Here is a 26,088-nt window from a genome sequence, read left to right on the forward strand (position 1 = left end):
CGGAGTGGAAAGCCACTCTGTTAGGGCGCAGTGACATTTACGTTTTGCCCGCCCCATTTCTTAACGGCTCAGTGGCAACGGTTTTATCAGCGGCCGAATTTCTCCGGGGGATTCGCGTCCAAGCGAAAGAGCAACTTCTTATTATGCACCATATGTCCTTTTTTCTATCCTGCCAGTTTTTGTGCTCTGGAAGCTGCTCTTGGGCTTCCGGCAATGCCGGTTGACACCCGTACATGTTGTAACTGGAAACAGTTTTTGACCAGGATGAAGGAAGCGATTGTTATTGAAAGGCGATTTTCTATACAAACGTGTCTATTATGGACTGGGCAATCGATGGGCACTTTATTAACCCTAGCACTTATGGGAGGGAACACGGAAACAGTTCAGATTTCTGGCCATAGTGTGCAATAAATCCTCGCAAATCAACCATATCACATTTCAAGAGCACTTTGCTATGGTATTGACTTTAAAGGATTCGATTTTAAGGCATCTTCAGAAGTGATTGTTACAATAGTATAATAATGAACACATACGAGGTGCTTTTGATTGGCGTTCTTCAGAAGCTGCTTGCTATAAAAGCTGTTTTGTTTGAAGTTTATTAAAGTTCATAAAATTTCTGGTGTAAGACCAGACGACAACTTCTATAAGCCACGCTAATATTAGGTCCAGGTAATAACGCTGGAAAAGCAAACTAATTTAAAAAACGCCCAGGACTTAATGCACTAGTCTCGCATGACAAATTGTGCCTCCGTGACGAAAAGCCACTTCCATGTTCGCGGGTTAGCGTTGGCAAATGCCACCGATGACAAATGTGCTGCATCATCTCAAAATAATGGGAAAGAAATTGCAGCCGTATTAGCGGGGCACTCTCATCGTCGCCACCAGCGCCTCAAATCCTGATATCCTGACGACTTTCCTCGCAACAGATTTACGCCGGTATTGCGTTTCGGTGGATAATATTTTGTGATATTTTGATCCCTGCACCCCCGATTGCACGCCCGGGCCACAGTACAACGATCCATTAATCTTTACGACGACTACCCCACCGAAATGCGGACTTCCTGTGGTAAGGTTAATGCAGAATTATTCACGCAAAGCGGCATAACGCCAAACAAGAGAAATGTTTTGCCCAGACACGTGCCGTGTCCCTGTCCGAGGCTTTCCGGCCCGTTTCCGGGCAAAGTGTCTTTGGACGCGTGCTAGCGATGTTGAGTTGCGGGGTCGTCAGAGAGTTGAGAAGTTAGTGTGCTTCCTGTCTATCAGCAGCCTGCTTTACCGACCACATCCGACAGCGACGACGACGGTATAACACAGAATGAGAACTTGAATCCGTTCCTCATCGGCAGGAGGTCATCCCTTGGTAAGAATGCTGAGGCTATCTGAAACTGTGAAACTGTCTCAGAAAAAGGACCAATTTCCATCAATATCTCAAGCCATCGGTTTGGATTTTCCAGGGTCTTGAGGTCTTGCGAGCGATTCCACCGCTTCTTATTTCAACCTATCATCGAAGGGTCGTTACGGTATGAGTCGTACTTGCCGCACGAGCATAAATCATATGCTGTAGCATCATACGCAACGCACGTGCTCGCGTGGTACATCGGTACACAGCATCCGGTAGCCGTTGACTCCGCCCATTTTGTTCGCTGACATCGCTTCCTTTTCGGTTGCGTTCTTTCATTATATTTCTCTCTTGCTCGATTTTCATGCAATCCTGTCGGCTACTGGGATCGAAGCGAAAGATTTTCCATCCTTTGAAAGTGAGAAATGTGGGAAAAGTAGTTTCCAAATAGATTGTGTTCTATGAACCTTAGCGATATTTATTTATATTTGAGCCCAGTCGAAATATGTTGCTGGTTCGAAACAACGCCATGACAATTTGTGAGAAATTCATCTCTTGTCGTTATTGTCATGAGAAAGTACGATCTCAAACCAGCATACAAACCACCTAACTGCTCAAAGAGTAACACCAGTCACTGGTATCACGCTCGCGTTTGAATAAAACAGCAAAAACACATTCCAGATGCTGAGATCTTGAGTAATTTATTCCATCACAAGGCCCGCAGGCACCTAGAACGGATGCTTAGAATACATTTAAATGCTTAAAGCTTGCTCTGACTCATGGACTTGACACGACCGACTCCGAATATTTGTCGAGCTTGTGCCCCCGCGGATTCGTGAACGAGAATGGACTGAATATGACCTTGACGTGGGTCGGAGCGAAAGGATTGGAACGGGTGGAAACATGCCACAGCCCTCCCGGGTAGGGACGCGGGCGAAATGTTGGAGGAAACCTGTTTTAATCAGTTGCATCACACGGTTTGGCCTAGGTTCGGTGGAGTTCGGTGGAGCTCAGGTTAGTGCCACATTAACTGTACCCCTGTGCGGGTGCTAATTGACAGTGTGCTGACAGTATCTCGAACGTGTGTGAGTTTTCAACAGGTCAACATGCAGGAAGATACCACACCGGACAAAGACGCGATCAAGGAAGCGATCGATAAGCTAGGTCCACGGGAAAAATGGCGCATTCTGAAAAACATCGCCGTGTTGGGGATCGCCTTCATGATTCATTTTACGGCATTTCACGGCACGTCGAACCTGCAAAGCTCGCTGCATAACGATGGATCGTTGGGGGCCTATACTCTGGCCAGCATCTACGGATCGCTGATCCTCTCTAACCTCTTCCTCCCGGTGCTAGTGATCAGGTGAGATTGACGCGAGTGTTTGAAGGAAGAGTGAGCATCATCTCACGTGATGTGGTTTTCCGGTATTTCATCACAGCCTGCTTGGATGCAAGTGGACGATCGTGGTGTCGTTCGTGGCATATATGCCGTACATTGCGGCCCAGTTCTATCCGAGTTTCGCGACGCTCATCCCCAGTGGGTTGGCCGTCGGTTTCGGAGGTGGACCGCTCTGGTGCGCCAAGTGTACGTACCTTTCGATCATCGCAGAGGCGTTCAGCATCTCCACCGGACGCAAGGTCAAGACGGACTACCTGATCGTCAAGTTCTTCAGCCTGTTTTTCGTGTTCTACCAGCTAGCGCAGGTGCTCGGAAATCTGATCTCCTTCAAAGGTGCGTTGACCACGATTGCGCACCGGTGTGCAGCGTGATCGCCTTGAGTCCATATCGTTGCATTGCGAATGGTAAACGTGTCCCTTTCCCTAGTGCTCTCGTACGGAGAGTCGGATCCGGTGAATGGTACGGTTGAACTGACCAACGTTAGCATTGCGAGTACCTGCGGTGCCAACTACGCGGCTCCAATCCACCAAGAGGCTCAAGCGACCGTCGATCTGAAGCGACCCGATCAGCAACAGCTAAACCTGCTCACCGGCATCTTTTTGGGTTGCATGGTAGCGGCCAGTGTGTCTGTGGCGCTCTTCGTCGATCCTTTGAAACGGTAAATCACCATAAAGGCTGCGTATACTGAGCTTGATATACTTTACACGCCTTCCAGATACAACCTAGTGCGAAATGGACCCGCTAGCAAGGCTTCAGGAAAGAGCACGCTCGTCATAACGTTGCGTCAGCTCAGGAAGAAGTATCAACTGCTGTTGTTACCCATAGCGGCCTTTATCGGTGTTGAGCAGGCGTTCATTACCGCCGATTTTACGAAGGTACTTCCGAGTTGCTCTACCTTGACCGTTGACCTCCATGGACCTCTAATTTTATTCTCACCCAAAGTCATTCGTCGCTTGCGGACTTGGCATCAGCTACATTGGGTATGCGATGATCAGCTTCGGACTGGCTAATGCTGTTGCGGCTGCCTTCACGCCATACATCACGAAACACCTGGGGCGTAGACTGATCATCCCACTGACGGCGCTGTTCCACACCGCGTTGATAGTGTTCATGTTGCTGTGGGAACCAACTGACGAATACTACAAGTACTCTATCATCGTCGCCTGTTGGGGCCTCGCGGATGGCGTGTGGCTCATTCAGATTAACTGTACGAGGGTGTAGTACGATTACACCAAATGCTATACTAATTCGTTCTCTCTCACATCACAGCGCTTAGTGGTATCCTATTTCCTGGCAATGAAGAGGCAGCATTCAGCAACTTTCGGTTGTGGGAAGCCACCGGATCGGTGGTGATGTACGCGATCAGCTCGTTCCTGCCCACCTTCATCAAGCTGCTATTCGTACTAGTCGTCATGCTTATCGGAACGACTGGGTACGTAAGAATGGGGAAGAAATTGACCACCATGAAAACGATCTCCAGGAATCCTTTATCGTCTTTCTCGTAGGTACTGCATCATAGAACTGATGGAGCATCGTGTGAAACGCGTCGACGCGGGAAAACGCTTTGAGGTGGTTAGCCAAGACCCGAATGAAAGCTAACTGCCAGCTGCTATAAAGCGGCACACGGAAATTGTGCAGTTTGCCATAAAATTATGTTGCGGCCGCCATTTTTACTGCAGTTTCAGAAGCATAGCCGAGCATAACTTTTCTTATCGTTGCTTCTGGGAAGCTTTGATTCACAGGCAGAATAAATAAATACCACCACAGCGAGTGGAATACGAACGAATGCACGTTTTTCCGCACCGTTTGGGAAATGAAATGACGAGACACGACGAGAGTTTTACAAAATATTGCATTGCAAAATGTATTTTTCATAGTTTTACTTATGCTCTCGTACAGATTTACCTTAGATCTAAATTTTTAACGCTCGACTTGATATGACGACCTCCAATGACTAAGATCCGTGCTGCTTTGCGCATCTCGTATTTTCTTCTCTTTTTCATCTGGCAACATGGCGCTAATAACTGACCCTTACAGCTGGCTCCGATTGTTTACATGTGTAAGTCATGGTTCGAATAGTATGGTAGCCGCATATTTTGCCCTCTGTTCCCCAGCCCAATAAGAGAGAAGTAGTTGAGTAGCTTCGAGAGGAGTCCACATCCTGCCGATGCGTAGCTTTGCTTGCGATCTATACTGAACTGCCGCGTGTGACGTGGCATCGTATGTGGGGATTCGTTTAACCTTATTTGACACAGTTTCCTAAAGACGAATACAATTCTGGCTCTGCTTCTTTCCCTTCTCTCTAGTCGGCTTATCTGGGTTTATGATTGATTTTTTTTTGTGCAAACTGTTCCGATTTCGAGTTGCTCGTGCTCGGGATAGACGATAGCTGTGGTTGTAGTCCTTTAGAGAGATCAGCAGAACACGTGCGTCTCCACACGAGCTACTAAGTGGAGAAACGGAGCATCATCGGGTGGAGTACTAACTGGTTGGCTTTATTTATGATACGGTGTTCTTTTACTATACAATCATTACACTCATGGCTAGGGATCAATATCGTGTACACGGGGTTCCGTTTATGTATATTACAGTGATTGTGTTTTTCTCATCGCGCTTCCTCTCAAACTTCGAGGAGGCTTCGCCACTTGCATCCTAATTCACGGTTATGGTTACTTGTTTGCTGCACCGATCGCACTTCTGCGCCTCTCTGGCTAAAGTTATGTTTGTCGTTTTCATCTGGCTTGTGAGAGTGTGTTTTGTCTCCCGTTCGGGAAGGATCATGGAAGGGAATCGTTGAAAGGAGCGATCAGTTTCTTTCGTTCGATTCTCCCTTTACTGCAGGGGCTGGTTTGACTGTAAGTGAATGTGTGCGTGTATCTGTGTGCTGGTTGTCTTACTATAAAGATTAGGAACTTTGGTTTCACGAGTTCACACAACTAGATGCGAAGCAATCAATCGAACAAATCGGAAAACTAGCCACCAAACGCAATTCGGTGGAGTGCGGAAAAGCAGTGGAAAGGCCATGTGGACGTGTTATCAGTACGAGAAGCGAAAGAAAACAAAAACGTAACGGAGAAAAATGCACTGTACGGTGCGTGAAAATGAAAAAGAATTAGACAGTTGGGCTTGGGAGGCGCCACGGAGAGTTCTTTTCCACATCCTGGAACGCTTGATCGTGGAAATGCAACATCTTGACGGCCATGGTCATCGTCATCGTCGACAAATGAGGAGAAAAACAGTCGAACAAATAAAGAAAAAGAAACAAATATCGTATCTCCCATCCTCGCGTTGTACATTCTATTATTCGTTCTACGTAGCCTACGTATATGCGTGTGTGTTTTTGGGGCAGGAGAATGTGTGTACATGTTCAGTATCGGAATGGCACCTTGTCTTGCGTATGGCTACGGTTCGCGCGCTCCCTTGGCTGCTGGTGGCTTAAGTGTTTTCCATCTTGAAGCTTTTTGACATCATCCGAACGGTGTTCTTGAGCGCCTGGCGCTTGTTGCAGAACCAGATGCGTATGACTTCCCGCTCGTATCCGAGCTGGTGAGCTAGGCCGGTGATTTCCGTTCCTAAAAGAGAGTTAACATTGTTAGGAGGGTTTTTGTTGCCGACTTGGTATCGTTGGAACCTACCAGAAGGGTGCGTGTTGCGCTCGAAATGACCGTTCAGCAGCTCGAGGGCTTGCGGCGTGAAGGAGGTCCTTCGTTTTCGCTTCTTCGACGGTTCGACGCCGATAAAGTCTGGCACGTGGTTTTGGCCCGATTTGTACCTAGACGAATGACTGAACGGGTTTAGTCGTTGTGGGGGGTCGAAGAAGAAAAATGGAAAATTGGAATAATAAAAAACGCATCGTGCATTACAAAAGGATTATGTTCGCTGTGTAGCATAAGGTACACGAAGGTGCAAAGGCGAGACTTTGGTACATATATCGTCAAAGAGAAAAAGGAAAATAAAAAAAACAAATCGCATTCTTATCAACGGTCCCGACCCACGACAGCCTTACCTTTCTTCGGCCTCCTTCATCCAGCGTTCGAGCACGGGTTTGATTTTTTGTGCACTTTTGGGAGTAATGTCTAACTTTTCGAACCTGCGTGAAGGACACGAATGGGTGGAGTTGGGCGTTGGGCGGCGTAAAAGAAAAGAGAGAAAAAGAATGAAAGAAAGAACCAATGAGAAAACAACGAAATCATATCAAACACGTGTTCACAGGCAAAACCGAAGGGCTTGGGAATGTGAGAACGAAAACAATCGTGAAGCAACCGCGAGCCAAAATCGTCCAATCGTCCTAATTCGTGGCCAATCGAAAACAAACAATAGGAAACGAAAACACGAGCATCTCAGTTAGCGAACACGGTAAGGTACGGTAAGTTTGCCAGGACATTGATCAAATTTGCAAATTTGTGTTTTACTTTCGTGTCAACGGTGAGTAGAGTACGGAACTGAAAGGAAACAGAAATGCGAAGGAAAGAAATATGGAAAGTAAAGAACACATAAGAAGAACACAATGCACTAGCCAATCAACGGGTGGAAAGGTGGTTAAAAAGAAGAACACAAACTGCAAAAGAAAAGAAGAAAACTGCTAAAGGAAACTAAGACGCAAATGATATACGATCGTACAAGCGATCGTCGCTTCACATTAAAGAGAGAACGTTTCGTGTCGCCATAACTAGAAATAAGAAAAAATTAAACTATAAGAGAAAAAACGCCTGCACAACATATCCAGAGATCGATACCACACAGCCACGAAACGATGGGCACGCAGCTGTCGTCCCTCCGATTGATCAAAACCAATTCGAACAGCTTCCGAAGGGCTTGGCCCGGTTGCGCTTCGCAATTGATGATTGATTCTCCAAATTTAACCCTGTGCCATTTTGATTTACGCTCATTACAAACGGAACCCTAATGGGCTCTAATTCCGATCGATTAACGAAGGCATGCAGGCGATTGACGATGCTTAATTGTCGCCCAACGATCCCGTAGTGGGTTGGGGATGGTGCTCGTTAATGTTGGTGGCCATCACATACACGCACAAACACATGGGGAACTCAACTACTTAAAACGAAACCGGGAGGAGTTGGAACGATCTTACCTTGGAATAGGGGAAGGTGTTCTAGATATGGGCTCTGGCGCCTTGGTGCTTTTTAACTAAAACTACGAATCTACGCCCCGAGCGCGAGTCTACCATAACGAAACCACCGAGTGGTTTGAGAAAGGAAGCAAAAGCAAGCAGAAGTGCGAAACGAAAACGCTACCATATTGATGTCAGTGAATACATACATTTGCTGCTGCTGCGATGAAAGTTGCGCTGCACAATACATCTGGGCGGCGAGGGCACTGGTTGTGGTTTGGTTTTCCGGGCCACGTGTGAGCAGGGGGTGGTTTTGGTGACGTGTGTGGTGGGGGATGATTGAAGGGGGTGGGGCCGGCGGCCAGTAGGGCGGTTTTGGCAACATCATGTTTTTTTGTATAGTTTGTTTGTTTGGCAACCGAACCGAAAAGTATGGGAGTGGTGGGCGAGAACCAAGAAAAAAAGGAAGAAGAAAAATGGGAGAAAAAAAGAAACGATAAGCATTATAACGGAAACGGTACGATTTTCAGAGACTCCTTGGGCGTCCGTTGCCAAGAGCGCGGCTGCCGTCGGGCCGTTGGTTAATTGGAGTCGATTAACCGCCCGCCGTTCGGTGTTGGACGCTTGGAGTCGCCCAGACGCTATGCGAAACGAAACAATGTCCTGGCAACGTGACCATCCCTGAGGAGGGATGGACGTAATTTTGAATTTTGAAGCGGAATTCGTTGCGTGTGCGTTTACCTTGTAACCCGTCGGATGCACTTCTGCATCACACAAGCTCTCGATAGTGAAATTTGGTAGCAAAATAATGAAACGATAAACACACAAAAACACACTCATGTTGCCCACGAACGTGAGGTTTAGAGCCATGAGCTTTTTTGTAGTAATAATTTACATCATGTTCATGTTCGAATTACACATTACATTAATTTCATGTTCGAATAATATGGTGTAAATCATATAGAGAGTAGTCGAGGCTATGCATGAGACTTTGCATGAGCCTGCATAGCTATGTTATCCTTAAGCGGACAAATGCTCCTTTCCAGAGCAAATAGTACAGGTATAAATCCTTACACACTACAGTTTTCTACCAGCGAGTAGGTGCGCTGCACTTTCGGTCGTTTCGTAGCACGGACGCGGAACAAAGATTTAGAGGGGCGGCATGAACGCCGAGTAGAAAAGCATGCATACCTGCAGATGGCACTCTGGCTGTAGGCAGGCCCTTCGGTGACGGACAGCGCCTGGCCGACCTGGGTTTGTGTGAGCCCAAGCGACAACCGCCGCAGTTTGAACGCCTTGGCGAACTCCTTGATGTCGTCCAGATCGATACCGTCCACCACGTTGCAATTAGTTTGATTGATTGTTAACTCATCTGTGGCGATCGCGGGTGACCATGACGCGTGTGAGACAGTGAGAGAGAGAGAGAGAGAGAAAGACAAAAGGAATGTGTGAGTGAGAATAAGATAGCGAGATGTAAGTTAAAGCATGAAACGGTTCATGGGAGGCTAAGACTCGTCGGGAGCTGGATGTGGAGCATGGGGACATTATTGAACTCGGGTTATTGGCGAGCTGGACCGCTGGATCGCGGGGGCATTCACACACACACGCCGTGCATTCAAACACACACACGCAGTTAATACCGCCCAGCCCCGTGACCGGGAGGAAGTCAAATGCGCGAAGCGAATGCCTCGCAATCATGTATAATGTGAAAGACAGCCGGTCCGAGGGCTGCCGCGACTAATAAAGCACATTAAGGGAAATGTTTAGCGTAAATTAAGCGTTAATAAAGAATGTCAAATTAATTGACTCGGAGAATGCACGAGCTCGCTGTGTTACCGAGGACGTGAATGGTACCCAGTCGAGGAGGGTTGTGTGACCACAATTTTTATCGCGAGCAAACACACACACACACACAATTCGTCGAACGAAAGCAGTAAATTATGAAACGCCAAAGCAGGCAAATGTGGACCACATTTGTGGAAGAATTAACCCACGGTTTCGTGTGGTCTTCATCAACGTCATCAACGGTCCCCAGCTTAATAGGAGAGATTCGTTGTCGAGAACTTTGTTTTCTGAGAGGCCAACGCTAAAGCTGATTGGCATCAGAAGTACGTTGGGCTCCGAGAAGCGGGAAAACGAGGATCGAGGAGGTGATAGTGGCAGCTAAAATCAGAGGAACTAAACCTTTGGCTTACTTGGATGCTCTTCCAGAAACTCGTGGTTCGAAGCGTCATCGTCGTCATCATCATCACTGTGCGACAACCTGCCCACTGAACCGGTCGGAGAACCCAGTTTGGGTGGTGGCGTGCTCGAAGGACCCATTAGAGATCGCTTGGACAGTGGAAGGACTCCACTACCACCGACGGTGGAGGGTTTCTCGTGCTCCAGTTCATCCGAGGACGTCCCGGCCCGATGCTGCTGGTGTTGTTCTATCAACTCCAGTTCGCAGGACCCGGGTCTACCCGTTGATCCTGGCGCGGATGGGCCCGAGGAGGAATGATGAAGGTGTAGGGGCGATCCGGACGCCAGGTTTCCGACCTGTTGCTGTTGCTGGTCCTTGGTCAAGGACATCCCCACACCTGAAGAGCCTCCTGGCGAGGGTTTACACTTGGACGTGATCGAGTCAACACCACTCGCGTGGCTAAGCCTAGCAGGACGAAAGGCGTAAAAAAAGGACCGTGACAGAAGTACAGAAGAAACCCTAAAGTTCGCTAAAGACGTTACCTGTTGACGACGCTCTCGGACGGGGATCGTGGACTCGCCGCACTGAGGACGTTGTGGACGTTCACCTGTAGGTGCCCATTGCTGGAGAGCCCGCTACTGCTGGTGGTGGTACACGAGCTCATAGTAGCGGGTGGCGAAAGGGTCCGCTTCAGTGGAATGGCTTTCTCGTACGGCGAGGACGAGCATGAGGCGTAGCTGGCAGGTCTGCTGAGTGTGGACACCGGAGGTGAGGATGTCGCCAGAGGAAGCATCTGCTTGGGTGACTCGCAGGATTGCAGCTTAACACGGTGTGAGTCGGGAGTCATTCGACCTCCAGACACCTGCCCGAGGCTGGAGGCGGACGTTGCAGAGGCCGACAGTGAGTGGCCAGGTTGTCGATGGGCATCGAGACAACCAGAACCTACGGAGGCCGACGGAGGTCGAGCCAGCTTCGCCTCCACGTGGTGGTGGTGATGGTGATGATGGTGGTTGGCGTAGTGTAGGGCTCCTTTAGGGGAGTGCTGTTGCGGATGGCCACTGGCTGAAGCGAGCAGTTGCGTGGACAACAACCCACTTCCTGCCGAGGTTCCTGGCGCGTCACGTGGCGTCACGAATAGACCTCCACTGGCAGCAGCGGCTGCTGCGGCGGCAGCTGCTGCCTGAGCCGCCTGTGAACTCAACGAATCGCTCAGCGAGTTGTTGAAGTTCAACGATTGTAACAGCGCCTCACTACTCATGCTCGAGATCACCTGTTGACCTACCGGAATGGTGAGGATCGTCTGCGTGGCAATTCCTGTGATGATACCGGATAAGTGCTTATTATATGGAGGTGATCTTCTTCAATATCTTCCCTGGACGTACCTTGGGAGGTCGGAATTAGGAGCTGAGCACCCTGGATACCTTGCATGATCTGACCCGATGCAAGCAATAGTTGGGGCATCTGAGGCGCGGCAGCAGCGGCAATGGGAGCAGCCGGACTCATCCCCAACACCTGCGGACCGTGGTTCTGCCCCGAGAGGCTCAGATTGAGCGGTGAGTTGCCAAGTAAGGGCGATGTCGGTAGACCTAATGCATTGGGACCAAGTACACTCGCACCTGTCAACTGCGCCAAACTTTGGAGCTTCTGCAGGTTCAGCATGTCTTGCACTGGAACGAAGAACCACGGCAAAAGGATGTCAGATCAGCCTTCGCCGAACACACCGTAGAAGAGTCGAGATCGATATGTACTCACTAGTTCCATTGAGGTGCACCTGAGCGGCGGCCACAGCTGCAGCAGCTGCAGCAGCCGTTGTCGAGGTGGAACTCGGTCCGGTGGCCATTGAGAGTGGTGACATTTTGTCCTGAACGGCCGTTCGGAGAAGACCCGTCGGTTTGCTGTTGCTACTACTGCACCGGACGTCCAGGTCGGTGGTCGCTGGGTTCAGGAATGGGCTGTTCGAGCGGCTACAATGCTCACTTCGTCTTCTATTCTGTGAAGTAGAACGACGAGACGAACATGAGCGATCGAATAGTTTGTCCTAATCATCACCTTCGACGGGCGTCGATCAGAGATGGCTCAGATAAATGCGGCTAGAAAGTATGACGCAATGCCTCCTTTTTGTATCGTACCGAGCTGTAAATAACCCTCCCATCCCAAACAAGCTCGCTATTCGGCGCGCTCGTGTTTGTGTGTGTGTGTATCTTGTTTTAATTTCGCTTCACAATTGCACATAATGTATCCTAATGACCGGCCGACGGGGAAACGAGCAGCACTCTGACACTTGAACTCTCGCTCTAAATGCTAACCGGCTCTCCGGCATATCGCAAGCGGAACGACTTCCGCTTCGTGGTGGGAGGCGTGACTTCATATTTTTGCGCCGTACCGTAGCGCTGGTGTGCAGCACTGAAAAAAAACACATACACATCCCAGCAAGGACTTGGGCTGAAAACGAACCCCCAAAACGGTGTTGTTTATCGTTCATCATTTCAACCACGAGCTGGGGTTACGATCATGTGCTATTGTTGGTTTATTCCTCTCACATTGACGATTGTTTTCACGATTGGCAATTGAGCAGAATGAACAATATCGCTCTTAATGTAGGAAAAGTTCCCTAGCTTTGCATCTTAAAGGTCGATTTACATTCCATTGAATCATCCCCTAAACAATTAAGCTGAACATTTTCCCACCTGTTTAACCAACTGTTGCATAATAGAGCTTTGTGCTTAATTTAAAATAGCATAACTCTTTCAGATATAGCAGACAAAATCATTCGACTAAGAATTGTAAAAACATATCCATAAATTAACCACCAGGGCCGTGCTAAAATCGCACTGCAGACTCTATGCCTAGCGAATTATCCCTTCTCGTCATCTCGACCGGTCGTCATGGCGACCCATGGCAAACAGGGAAAAATCAGGTCGAATAATTTTTATTTGAATCTTTCATAATCAAGCGAGAGATGGCCGAATCTAACGGGGCAAAAAACTACCCCAAAAATACACACGAGTGCCTTATTTGGTTAACACCCCGGCGCGTTGCCCCGGGTGCCAAATATTGCCCCCACATAACCCTCCAGGTCCAACCGAAGCAGAGCAAAAAAAAAAGGAGGAAGCAAAATCCTGCAATCAAACCGTCAGGACGCGGCCAGGACTCGCCTAACCGTGCCCGGTTTCGAAGCGATAATATTATTGACACTCGGTTCGTCCTCGCTCTTAGAAATAAATAGAAGAAAAAAAAAATGCCAAGCCATACACATCCGCACATATGGAGGGTGCACAAGCACAAGTACACACACACGGTTGATGGGTTGATTTTTAACTTCAACACCACCACCCCATCGGAGTCGGCGAATCCCTTCCGGCACTCGATGGCGATGGTCCAATCTATTTTAATTATTTCACCAAATTAATGAACGAACTGGCCGACGGGCTCCGAGACTCGAGAGCGGTCCGGTGGCAGCATTATTAAGTCTCCCCGCCTCCCTCTCCTCAGCCTTTCGCGCACACTTACATGGCACCTTCCACCGGGGGTGTATGTGGGCATAATTTCCCGCCCGGTTGGTGCAAAATCGTGTGAGTGTGTGTGTCGGTGCTTGTTTTTTTTTCTTTGCTCCACTCGCTTCCTTCGATCAACTGCACGGATCCATCGCCCGGTGAATGAGGCGTTCGAGCCTGTGTGTGTGTGTGTGTATGTGTGAGTGGGGAAGGACGAGATGGTTAAGCCGGCCATCAAAGTGCGGTGCTATGGTGCATCAAGCTGGCAAGGATACGGAATGCGAGAGACCGAGGTGGCCAGCATGTTGGATGCATCGTTGGATTGCAGAACATCGATAAGTTGCCGATGGAATGTGAGGCATGCGGGAGGGTGGGCAGACGAGAGGGTTGATTGCCTGCCGGGGGTGAACGTGAGCGTGTGTGAGTGTTTGTGTAATATATTTTCGAAGCAGCTAGCGCCCGGAGAAATATGATTATCGTAGGGTGGCGAGAAATTCAAATCCTGCCCAGAGGAAGCGAACGCGAGACCAACATCCATAGGAAAGAAAGAGAGAGAGAGAGAGAGAGAGAGAGAATGGCGAGCTCGGGAAAAAAGGGGTTGCATGGTGGTGTTTCCAAGGGCCACTGGGAATAGGGGGGTGGGATTGTTTTTTTTTTGTTCATACCAGCGAGCAGGCGAGTCAGGAATCGTGATTACTCGCAGCACACTCCGGTGAGGAACGTCGTCCCAGAAGCACCCTCGGGGCCGAATGAAGCCGGCCTCGTATCGGTGTATTGATGAGCGACGAGGGAGCGCGATTTTCCTCCCACCGCTAACACCACCAACCCCAAAGGCAGCCGCCTAGTTTATCCCGCGCGGACGTTGTCCAGCTCGCGAAAGGGCCGACCCTAACGGAGTCACGGAATCGCGGTGTCCTGGTGCAGGTGGAAGGACAGGTGTCCCTTCCCGAGTGTTCGCTCCCTCACCGTTTCCCTGATCTTCGCATAATAATCGCCATAATGATATAAGGCGTGGGTGTTTTAAATTCAGTTACCATCCTCTTGCCACGATGTGTGTAGGTTTTTATTTTCTCCTTGCCTGGCTGTTTTTTTTCATTCGCGCATTTTTTTTCCCGTCTCTTGCGTCCAGAGTGCCAGGATGGACGGGGACGGGACGGGACGATGAGTCGATGTTGATGTTGATTACGATCAACAATAAAGTCGCTGCCAGTCTGCGACGGTGCCGAGCTCGGTGCCATATGGGGGTGGTTCGGGCAGAAAAAAAACCCACCCCCAGCTCGGAGAGAAAAGCGAACGCGCGAAATTACGCGCGCACATTGAAGGCAATTGCGATGGAACAAAGTAACACGGGAGGATGATGGGCTAGCTTGTAAAAAACACACATCCATGCCGGGAAAATGAAAGAAACCTGAAACTGGACGATGGAACGGCAAAAAAAAGAAAAGTACTTCGTACATAGAACGAGTCAGTTTAGCGAGTTTCGGCGAATCGTGTGAAACGAGTAGCCCGCGGGTGACGTTTTCCCGCACGAAAAAGCATCTGCTAGGGTGGGAGATGGCAACCGAAAAGCTCAAAGAACTCGAGCTCGATGAAATTAGTTTCCAATTGTGCTTGGTTGTGCGAAAAATATGCACCCTCAAGTCAACCGCGGATCTTTGCCAACTTCGTCATCAATCGATCCGATCCGAGCGGGCGCGATGAAGTGTTCGGTTCAATTGACCGTTTGGCCCTTGGCGCGAGGGCACCGAACCCTCGGAAGGGTTAAGAATGGAGTGGGGGAGAAAAGTCATAACCCGCCCTCACCCAACGGGCGTCCGAGGATTCGCTTATTCGTTCGCTGAACGATGGAGCCGGCGCACCAGCGCACCGACGTAAATGACCAGATGTCGGACGGACATCACGGACTCCGCTCCACGACCTCACGCGCACCCCCATCCTTTTTCCCTCCTTTCTTCCTGTAAGACGATAAGGGAGCAGGACATGAACGGGAGAGAGAGAGAGAGAGAGAGAGAGAGAAAAAAAAATCGTTGACAGGACACGTCCGTCGCGCGCTGGGACACAGCGAAGAGTAGGGAATGGAAGGGAAAGGAAGGGAAGGTGGGGTGGCGGGAATTTGACTTTTTCATTCCACCAGGGTGCCGGAATGGTCACCTCTCGTTCGCCCGGGCGATGTTTATAATGTGCGCAATGCTAATGCTTTATTACGTTGACGGTTTTTTTGCCTTCCCTTTTTTTGCGGCTCCCTGCGGCTGATTATTTCCGCTCCCTCTCAACGTCTAGTTTTGCACAAATCTACCACCACACCTTCGAATTGCTGAAAAGGGCTCCAAGGGGCCCCCCGGGGGGCGTGTGTGAGGACAATTTAAAAAAGACATATTGGAGGGACGAAGCGCGTTACGGGAACTTTGCGCGACGAAAACTCGTAAAGGGAACGCCAGCAAACATGTACGTAAGCCTGCGCGCGCGTGTGTGTGAGTGGGTGGGTGCATAGCAAATCAGCCCTCCGCCTGGCCCATCCACGCCCATCCACGTTAGTCGCCTGAGTCGATATGAACGATGAAGGCAAACTGCAGCGATGGACAGAGTGGCGCGAAAAATGGGAAGAAAAAATAACCCCCCCTCGAGGGGTGCGATGGGTGCGGCCAAAACCACCCCCACCAGCGGTTGGGAGGTGGAGCTGGAGTTGGCAAATAATAATGAAACCAGTAATAGCAACATCATCGGTGCCGGTGCCGGTCTTATAGCAGTTCCTGTGCCACGCATCAGCCCGTTTGCCGTTCGCCGCTGCGAGTTACCGAAAAATTCCACAAAACAACGCCAGGAGCCACGTGTGCGCCCTTTAGCTTCCTTCGCGCAAAGAGTTATGCGCGATGGTGTTTTAATTTATCTCCACGTTGTTGCCTTATTTTTGCGCTGTCGCTATTTGTTTTTTTTTTCTGTGTGTGCCGCTCATTCGCCCCGCTGTTTCAGAAAGTGCGGGGACAGGAGGAGATGTGGTGGCGAGTGGAGGAGGGGAAGATCGTAATTCCATTTTTCCATAATTTCTTTTGCTCGCGCTCGCGGTACCGTTTGGCTGCGTTCCACACCTCGAAAGGGAGTACTGGCTCTGGCTCTGGCTCACGTGGATGTTTCGCGGGTATTTTTTTCCACCGGGACTGATTTTCATTCGATTTTCCCACTCCACCACAGTGAAACCATTCGCAGTTTGCTTGCCAAGCAGTGGGAAAGGTTTTCGTTTTTTTTTTTCATTTTACGAGTGTGGTTTTTCTCTCACTCTCTCTCTTCCTTTGCCTGCTCTGCTGTCCCTTTATGGCAGCTCCATGTGTGTCCTTCGGCGTGTCCATATTTCACGCGAAGAAGGTGTGATTTGGACAAAATATTGCAGCCGTTATCAAATTTTCCTACCCTTGCCAGCATTCCCGCACGCCTTTCCGGCCGGAGCGTTGGCTTAGAAGTTTTGCCACTGGGCGGAAGCTGTGTCCGCGAATATTGATGGCGGCTTAGATGCACCAACCTGGCAGTTTTTCCGCTGCCGAAATGGGCTTTGCGCTTTTTGTGGGACCGTTTTTCTTTCGCTTTTTTACGTGGGTCCTAGCTAGCTCCGAGTTTAGTGCGCGAGTTTGATTGGATTGGGCGTAGCGGGATTTGGCCAGTTTCCATGCGGCTGTTATTTTTTTTTACATGTTCATTTTCGCTCACACCGTTACTGGCCGATGCTTTGCATGAATTAATATCTTCGTCCGAAATTGCGCCTGTAAAATGTAACGTCGTTTGCATCGTTATGGCGCTTCAGTGCTTGCGTTTTTTTTCGGGATGCCTCGGTGGACGGTAAAGTGAACACATCACATGCGAGATCCATCCATTTCGGCTGCTCATATTGCGGATCGTTCAGGTCAGGCGCGTGAAGGAATTCCGCGACGTGCAAGGTTTTACCCTCAGTAAACTATTCGTTACAGATTGTACGAGATTCCCATTGAATAATAAACTAAACGTCTCTCCGGAGGCTATGAAAATGATAGCATTCGAAGAATAAATTGTAGTTAGTTGTTGAACTTTATCTGCTGAAAAGCAAGAGCCTGGTTTAGGTGATTTTTAACTGAGCAGCTGATGCTGGTTTTTTTCTAATATAAATAGAATAAACAACTCAAACTTAGCGGTGTATTTGAGCAGATAAATTGTACTGAACTGAGTTATGATAAAAATGAATAATTCAACCTTGATAGAAAAAAACATGTATTAAATAATATCCCCAATAATCAATATCAAATTAGTTCAGTCTTCGTAGAAAACTCCAATGCATGTAAGCTGTTAAAAAACTGAACTGCAAGCACATGAAATAAATGAGTTCACTTTCCTTCGGGACCTCCAAAAATTTATTGACGAAAATTTCCTGTGAGATGTCCACCCCAGCCGAGCGTCACCGAAAAGGACACAAATTTCCCATTTTCACGCGTCTGATCAATTGCGCCTACATAACGCACCACTTGCCTACCGCCAGCAACCCATTTTCGACTGGTCGCCTGCACGTCAAAGTCCTGACGTTCGTGGCCTGCCTTTAGTGCAGCGGGTGCAGGAAGAAATAAAAACGATAAACAACTTTTTTACCGTAAATAAAAACAGTATCCGTTTTTTTTGCGGTCGCCCACCACCATCGAAAGGAGTTTTTACGTCGCAAAATGCACAATCTACCCAATGGGCTCGTGTAAAGAAGCCTACTGGTTGACTGGCTGACCGGACGTTGGAAAAAAGGACCACCAAGGCACGGTGCAGCGCTCTCAGATGATTCGCGAATTTCCATCAACCCACACGGCTTGTGCGTGTGCGCCAATGTGTGTGTGTGAATTCACAAAACGCGCAAGAAAAAGTAAAATTAAATCGCATCTCATTTCAGGGGGTCCTTTTAGGCTCCACCAGTACGTGTGCGTGCACCCCAACGCTAACCTACGTCATAGGGGAAGGGGAGAGACCAAAGGCTATGTGTGTGTGTGTGCGTCATATATTCCTGTCTATCGACACGGGGGTTTGGAACGCGTGGCCACGAACAACGAGAGAATCAACTAAAAACCCACCGAACTGACCGAAGGCGTACGACGACAGTCTCCCGGAAGGACAAGCTGAAGAGGAGCAGTAGGAAGAGAACGGAGAAAGAAAAACGAAAAACTCACACGCCTGTCCCTTCTCGCATCTCCCTCTCCTGCCCACTGCTCCGGTTTTTCGTGCTGCGGATTTCACGTCTCACCACAAAAAGAAGCCGATGGTTCGAGTAGAACACCCCCTTGGTTTTTCCGCCAACCCAGCCGCCTTGAACGGGAAATAAAAATCCGCGGCACACTCTGTTGATATATTTGCAGTCCGCGCGTTTGTTATGTATTTTCTCGACTCCCCTCGGCGTGCATCGGGGCGTCCGTCCGGCCGAAGGACGAAGGGAACGGACGACAAAAAAGAAACGTTCCAAAAAAAGCGATCCTGGATGCTGGACTTCGCAGGACATCGCAACAACATACGTCGTTCGGAATTCCCGTCCATGCAGCGGTCGTGGTGTGTCTGCCTTTGTGTGTGTGTGTGATTGGGGAGTTTGAACGTTAGAATTCCACCCGGTCGGTCGACTCCACCGCGGAAAAATTGAAAGGGGGAGGATCGAAGGAAGGCTCACGAAAAGATAAAAAAAACACACACAGAACGCTGGATCCCATTTGGACGAAAAGATGACCAATGGATCGATTCGGGTAGAGGCAGTTGGAACGAGAGTTTGCATATTTTCCCGCTCTGCGACCCCCATTTTCCACCCCCAATTGCTGCGACTAGTAGATACTGTCGTTTGCATCGAGTGAGCTTTTCGCGCATAGAGAAGTTGGGGGTTGGATTTTTTCCTCCAATTGTACCGGAGGGAGAACCGAGTTTTTTCACCCCCAACGTATGGGGCCGTGAGTTTTCCCTCCCAGTAGTGTGCCCCTCGTGTGGCCTAGCGCGGCCGTAGAAGGAGCAGGATATTTTTCTATATTTTCGTTTCCCGATCACCCGAAAGTGTGCAAAGTTGAGCGTATAGTAAAATGAAAACACACCCACATGGGGGTTGTGTGGGCAAAAAACACCCAGCGCCCGCGTAAAAATAAAAGCCACGCGAAAAGGACCTCGCTCGGACGGGCGAACAATCGGATGATGTGGACTAGAGTGGAAAACGGTGGGAAAAATAGGCAAACATGTGAACGCGCTCTTAACTTGGCCGCTCGCGATTGGACCCGCCAGCGCGTCCATTCCGATCCAGGCGAAAATGTGTGCGTGTATGCGCGCGAGTGGGCTAGTTTTCCCGTTCGCGCTGGGAAAATTCGGTGGAGAAGGGCCTGCATTAGGTATCGGGTGAGCAGGAATCCAATTTTTTGTTTTGGGAGGCTTTTCGGTGAGCTGCACCGAGCTCACCGAGGCCCGTGAGCCCGGATGTCGCGGATCTGGTTTAGTCGATTTTTCATGTCCTCGCAGACGATGGAGGCTCACGCATGAGGACCTCTTTTTGCTCCTTGTTCGAGCGCCGAAAGGCTTGCCCAAATTGGCGCTTCAGCGCTTTGGTCGCCATCTCCACCGCTCGGCATTAGGATGAGTGGGTTTTTTTTGTTTCGTGTTTTTATATTCTCTCTCGCTCTCATACGCAACCCACCAGCCTTATCTCTATCCGCGACCCGGGAAAAGGAGGCTTGCGGATGCGTTTTTCCCGCTGCGAATGACCGGAATCTTGCACCGAGTGTGCGTCCAGTTTGAACGTGTGCGTGTCCTTCGGGCAGTGCAAGAGAGCACGACAGAATCACTAAAATGCTTCATCTCTCCCTCTCTCTTTCTCACACCCAGCTAGGATGCTTTAGGATTTTTAGGCACCAGAAGCACCTCCATATCGCCTCTATATATCGGCCGAGCCGGGCACCGGGGCTGGCAAGTGGGACGATTTTCCCAATTTCCACGGTCTTCTGCGAAACGCGCCACACAATAATGGAAAGCAATTCCGTGCCGGGCTGGGGGTGTAGTGGGCGAAAATAAAAATTAGAAGCAAACGCGAACTACCTCGATCAACCGGAATGCTCCCTCATCCCGCCCCAAAAGCGCATTTATATTTAAATAAATTTTTATATCGAAGGCATCCAGCACTCTGTTGGTCGTTGTGGCGACTCGTGAGGGAGGGGTGGTTGAAGGTAGGGTGAACCTCCGAGGGTGGGCAGAAAGTGACCAAGCGAACTCGATCCGAGCGCGGGTAGAACCGCTCTGGAAGCTAAGCTTGCGATGGGGCTCGAGAGCGCGGGGGCGTTTTTTTCACCACCGAAAATGTGTTTTTCACATTTTCCCCGTGAAGGCTGGCAGCGCAAAAGAAAGAAGCTGGAGCGAAAAAAAAAATTAACGAACAAACGGTCACTTTTTTCGCGCTCACAACCCTTGCGCCCTTCGCGCCGATTCCGTGTGGCCATTCCCGTTTTCGGGTGCATATATTTTTCGCGAGTGTATTCTTTTTTTTGCTCGTTTGTTTGCTCCCCCACCCACACGGAGGACGAGTGGGAAAGTTCTCCGATGTATTGGGATCCTTTCGAGCGTCACCGATCGAAGCGAAACGCCGGAGAATGTAGGCGATGGTTTGCCACCAGCCCGGTACGATACACTTTTGACCGCTGGGGTGTGGGGAGGCGTAAAGCCGGACAGGGGGTTGGTTTTCCCCAAGCTAAGTATGATGGGTAGTAGCTTAATTCTTTTTTATTTGACGTTTTCGCTTTCGTGGGATTGCTTCGGTGCCGATTGCGAGGTGCAAAGGGTTCCGGTTGCGCCACAGCCGGCTGTTTTTGCGATGTTGGAGTTTATGGGCTTGTGTGTGAGCGTGTGTGTGTGTGTGTCGGTGGATGGGGGAATAAATACAGTTTGATTTAGCTGCAAAAATCGGACCACACGGGCGAAGCGCTTCGTTCGATCGTGGTAAGGGTGATTTTTTCTCCCGTGGGCCCGGTGCTAGGGATGGGGTGAGTTTAGGGCAGTTGCCCACTCGAAGGGTTCGCGAATTTTCGCGGAATCCCAACCAACCGCGGTCTCGCCGTTGTGTGCGAGTAAATTTTCTCACTCCCTCCCAACACATGCACCCACCGTTCGACACTCTATTTCGTGCTCCACCCCTCAAGGATGTAATTTTCACGCTGACCATCGAGCGGGGGTGGGCCGCCGGTGGAAAGAGTGGTTGTTTTTATTATGCAGAAAAGGGTGGAGAGATTTCATCCCCCGACACGCGCGCCTTTCCAAAAGCGCCCTGCAGCGACGTGGATGTCATTTTGCGTAAGGAAGGGTGAACAGGAGGTCCTGTTCGAGCGAGGACCGAGGAAGGGCAGGTCCTGATGGTGTGCCTGTACGTGTGTATGTGTGTGTGTATATGTGGGTGATGCATCAGGCATCCTTTTATGGCGATTTTCATACGACACAGCGCATGTATTTAGATTAATCTTCGCGGATCGCTGCGAAGCGGAGGGCGCGACAGCGTCAGTGGCAGGGATTGCTCACATTTTCGCGTTAGTTTTTCTTTTTCTTCCCCTCACCATCCTTTCCGCATGCCTACTCCCATCCACATCCCACAAAACACCCACCAGTTTGCTCCTAGGAAACGCCCCTGGACTAGCCCGGCTGAGTACTGCAACGTTTGAGATACGTTATTCATTTTGCCTTTTGGTGCTTTTTTATTATTTCCGCTCTCTGCCATCCCTCGTCCATTGGTCACCCTCTTGCACCTCCCCATCCAGCAACCGTGCATCTCTCGCTCAACCCGCAGCTTGCTTAGGGTGGTAGCCAACTATGCACAGACCGTAAATGGCTTTTCGCGAAAGTGTGCGGAAGTGGCATCGATGAGCACTTTTTTTCGCTCTCCTCTACCCCGCTGGGAAATGGACTGCTGTTTTTCGCCAAAGGAAACGATTGATGGGGTAGAGAGGAAGAGAGAGAGAGAGAGAGAGAAAGATAGGGAGGGGGAGGTTTTTGGTCGGAAAATAGATGATGCCGGAATGGAGTTTTGCACACGTTTTGGATTTAATTTTAATTACTAGCCATCGCGGATTGTATTCGCGTTCATTTTTCGCGGGCAGAGCCGCCGACCAGGTGGCCATTGTCTCTGATGTTCGTCCTGGTTGCCCCGCAGGACGTTGCCGCAGGACCCTACGGTCAATACAGACCGAGTCAAATAATTCTCCCCCGAAGAACGACACCAGATACGGGAGGGCGTAAAAAAAACAGGGCCAGTGAAACCCGTTCAAAATTTTGGCGTCGATCTCATATCGAGCTTGGTGAGGTGGGCCGAGATCCTGGCGTTAAGGGACGCTTCGGGTACGGGAGGATTCCATTTTTTTCACCTTCTACTTGCCAACCCGGGCACGTGAAATCGGTAGATAATAGAATGACTTTTTCAAACAAAACCGGAAGCGTCATTGTGCAGCATTTATGAGCATTTAGATTAGGATCGATATTTTTTCTCCACCCGCTCCATTTTCCATCACGGATGGAGGTTGGATGGGCGTGTGTGGAGGAGCCCAACGGCAAGATGGAACAAATATGGAATGTCCCGTCAGTCGGGGTCTGGACTGGTGTTCGCAGAAAAATGGACTAATATAAAAGTAAAAACCCATTCGGCGCATCCATTTTGCATTATTATTTGCGCAAAGTGGAGCAAAGCGCGGATGAAAGATTTATACGCGAGCGTGCCGCGCAAACATTTCCCGGGTCCGGTGAAAGAGTCCATTTTTCCGCTCCAAGGGTCCACCGTTTCGAGGACCCGCCTGTGGACTCTTGTTTTTAATTTATTTGCAAATCGATGATTTACGTTCGACGGCAAATGAAACCCGGTGACTTGCTGATGTGGCGCGTGTTTTTAGAATAGTTTGGCAGCCAGTCAAGCCGCACGAGTTCAGGACGAGATGCAGGATTGGGACGAGCGAATGAGAGAGATGCACAAAGTAAAAGGATGTGCATTAATTTGATTCTGTGCAGACGGGAGGTCTAATAATGGCACATCCGGAATGGGAATGGGTGAATGCGGGATGCAAACAAAGCATGCAGAAGCGACGAAGCGATTTAAAACATCAGACTACAAAACAACAAAAATGTTAATCGAAAAGCATTGCATGTACAAAAATTATGTATAAAAATGGTACCTTCAGTCGAAGATGAGGTTGAGGGTTTCAAGATATGGTTTGTACACCATAGTTTAGATATTAATACAACTTTTTTAGAAGATAGAGGAAGCGAATTAATTTAATATCCAAAAAGGCTAATAAGTTTCAAATGAGAAGATTTGACATAGCTTTTAGTTGCACCAGTTGGATCAAGGAACTATTGATCATTGTTAGTGCGTATTATCCAAACACCCATAAACATCGCTTATGTTATCAACATCTACAGAGCAGGCACCATTTGGGTGGCCATTACCCTAATGCACATCACATCTGGCACGGGCTCGCCGTTTGTTTGCGAGAAGCTTTCCCATAACGAGCTGCAAAACCACAGAATTACTATTCTCCGCCCCAAGCGGGGAAAAAGTCCCGCTAAAGCAAGCGAACAACAGAAAGACCAGGGCAGCCGATTGCAAGGGACTTTGTGCTAAAGTTAAGTAAGCAATTCATTAGTGACCACCTACTTCGGGTTCGGGTCAAACGCGCGAACGGTACATCCTTCGACCGACCAAAGAGAGCGGGGCAAAATCAAAAAGTGCGCCACCACTCATGGTGTGGCGCGAGCACGTGAAGGACGATAAAAGGAATAACGAAATGCGCCCGGCAAAGTCGGGGAAAAAAATCCACCGAAGGCGTCTTGCGCCGTCGTCGTTGTGTCGGTTGGTGGCAAAATAAATATGAACCACGTTCCGAGATGACAAATCATATCGGAGCCTGCTTCGGCTCGCTCTTTACATGCAGCAGTAGCACGGAACATCAGCGGCACTTCGCTAGCATCATCCCCAGAACCACCAACAGCAGCAACAGCGTGTGTGTGGTGTTTTTTTTCGCTCCAACAGCAGGCAGCAGGCTGTGCAATCTCTCCAGCGCACATACAGCGCATGATGCATGCACATACTTTTCACCTTTTTCTCCCCGCGAGGTTTTCGCCTCGACGATGTTCGCTCTCCAGCTTTTCTCCTGCTCGCACACCGATTCGTGAGCTTTTGACATGTGGGTTTGCTTTTTTCCTCTTGTTTTGGGCCGTTGTTTTTACATTTTCTCCTCCATTTTTTTGCCCGCGTGCGCTTTTATGTACGCGAGCCAAACATGTGCTCGCGCGAACTTTTTCTTTCCTCTCGCGCGCAGATGTCAGATGGCATCCACGTGGGGGACATTTGGGGGGGCAGACGTGAGAAGGAAAGAGAGAGAGAGAAAGAGAGCGAGCGCATGTGTGTGTGTGAAAAGGATGGTGGGGAAGAGAGTAAATAAAGCATCAGCCTGGCGATGCTGCGGCGTACATAGGCAAATGCCGATGACGATGATGACGACGACAACGTGGACGGCGAATTCGGAAAAGCGAATCCCGCGAAGATGAAAACGGAAACTGACGAATCAAGCCCCACGAAGGAGTGGTAGATGAAGTGTACGCGCGTGTGAACGAGATGGAGAGAGCAAAAGGAAAGCGACCGGCAATGGAGTGGAATGGGCGAGCAGGCACTTGCTGATAAAAAAGACTTCAATGCGCGGTTAGCGACGAAACGGCGTAGTATTTTTTCGTGGCCAAATTTAATCCGACATGTTTGTTGCTACCGCGAGTGTAGATAAGCGCAGTCGGCAATGTTTACTGATACTGAAGTAAAAATTAACAGTTGGATGTTGCGTTTTACTTGACTTGCCATTGAGGTTAGCTGAAGATTTGACATTAAATTAAAATATATTTCATGTGAAGTTAACCTATGTAACTATGTTACCTAGCATAAATAAATAATAAAAATATGGCTGTAAAGTCATGTTGTTGACACTTATACCCGCTGAATGTATAAATTAAATTTGATTATTATCAAATTGTACTGCATCACAAACAGGGTTTAAGGTTCAAATTTCAAAATCTCTCATACAATATTCATTTATTTGATCATGGTATTAACACAAACATTATCATCAATTTAATCAACTTTAACTTCAAGCTGAATTGGAATTCGACATTATTCAATAAACAAAAATTATCATAAAAATATGCTGGTTAGTATTATTGTTATAAGTAAACATTCAAATATTTACTATCAGTGGAACAAAAATAAAAATCTGATCAGAATTACTATAAAATTCTTCGACCATTTATTCAATAGATTGAACATGTCTTTCTTTAACATGGCACCTGATGGTTAGCAAAAACTAACCCAATCACTCTCTCAATACACTGAGTGAAAAGAAGACTCGAAAGAAAAAGACTAACATTTAAGGATGGATTTCGTTCAAACCGCAGTGTCTAAAACTTAAAATCAAAACAGGCAGCTCTCCAACACACCGCTCCAGAGTGTTCTCCGTAGTCGATGCAAGAGACGACGGCAGCGCATCAACTTGTGGAAGCGATGAAGCTTCACACCACACGCCACAGGCACGACGACAAAGTGCTCCATTCCTCCGGCAAGCCGAAAGTCGAAAGTGT

At 48.9% G+C, this 26,088-nt stretch overlaps 2 protein-coding genes across 2 annotated transcripts in view; one reads left to right on the top strand and one right to left on the bottom strand.

Moving 5' to 3' along the window:
- Positions 1-2,445: 2,445 nt before the first annotated feature.
- LOC128730215 (UNC93-like protein) lies at positions 2,446-4,472 on the top strand. Its single transcript, XM_053823247.1, has 7 exons — positions 2,446-2,702; positions 2,779-3,071; positions 3,165-3,396; positions 3,454-3,613; positions 3,681-3,945; positions 4,008-4,170; positions 4,244-4,472. Exons 1-7 carry the CDS (start codon positions 2,446-2,448, stop codon positions 4,335-4,337), a joined length of 1,464 nt encoding a protein of 487 aa, XP_053679222.1. The 3' UTR covers positions 4,338-4,472.
- A 1,618-nt stretch (positions 4,473-6,090) lies between these two features.
- The window catches only part of LOC128730702 (POU domain, class 6, transcription factor 2), a 45,580-nt gene continuing 25,582 nt past the window's right edge, over positions 6,091-26,088 (bottom strand). The window contains exons 3-11 of the mRNA XM_053823779.1: positions 11,744-11,981; positions 11,374-11,658; positions 10,534-11,305; positions 10,005-10,456; positions 9,001-9,181; positions 8,019-8,075; positions 6,745-6,828; positions 6,374-6,522; positions 6,091-6,310 (exon numbers count right to left, since the gene is read on the bottom strand). Coding sequence (XP_053679754.1) covers positions 6,174-6,310; positions 6,374-6,522; positions 6,745-6,828; positions 8,019-8,075; positions 9,001-9,181; positions 10,005-10,456; positions 10,534-11,305; positions 11,374-11,658; positions 11,744-11,981 — 2,355 coding nt within the window. The 3' untranslated portion in view covers positions 6,091-6,173. The remainder of the gene's footprint in view (positions 6,311-6,373; positions 6,523-6,744; positions 6,829-8,018; positions 8,076-9,000; positions 9,182-10,004; positions 10,457-10,533; positions 11,306-11,373; positions 11,659-11,743; positions 11,982-26,088) is intronic.

The sequence above is a fragment of the Anopheles nili genome, chromosome 2 (assembly GCF_943737925.1).
Source record: "Anopheles nili chromosome 2, idAnoNiliSN_F5_01, whole genome shotgun sequence".
Lineage (NCBI taxonomy): Eukaryota > Metazoa > Arthropoda > Insecta > Diptera > Culicidae > Anopheles > Anopheles nili.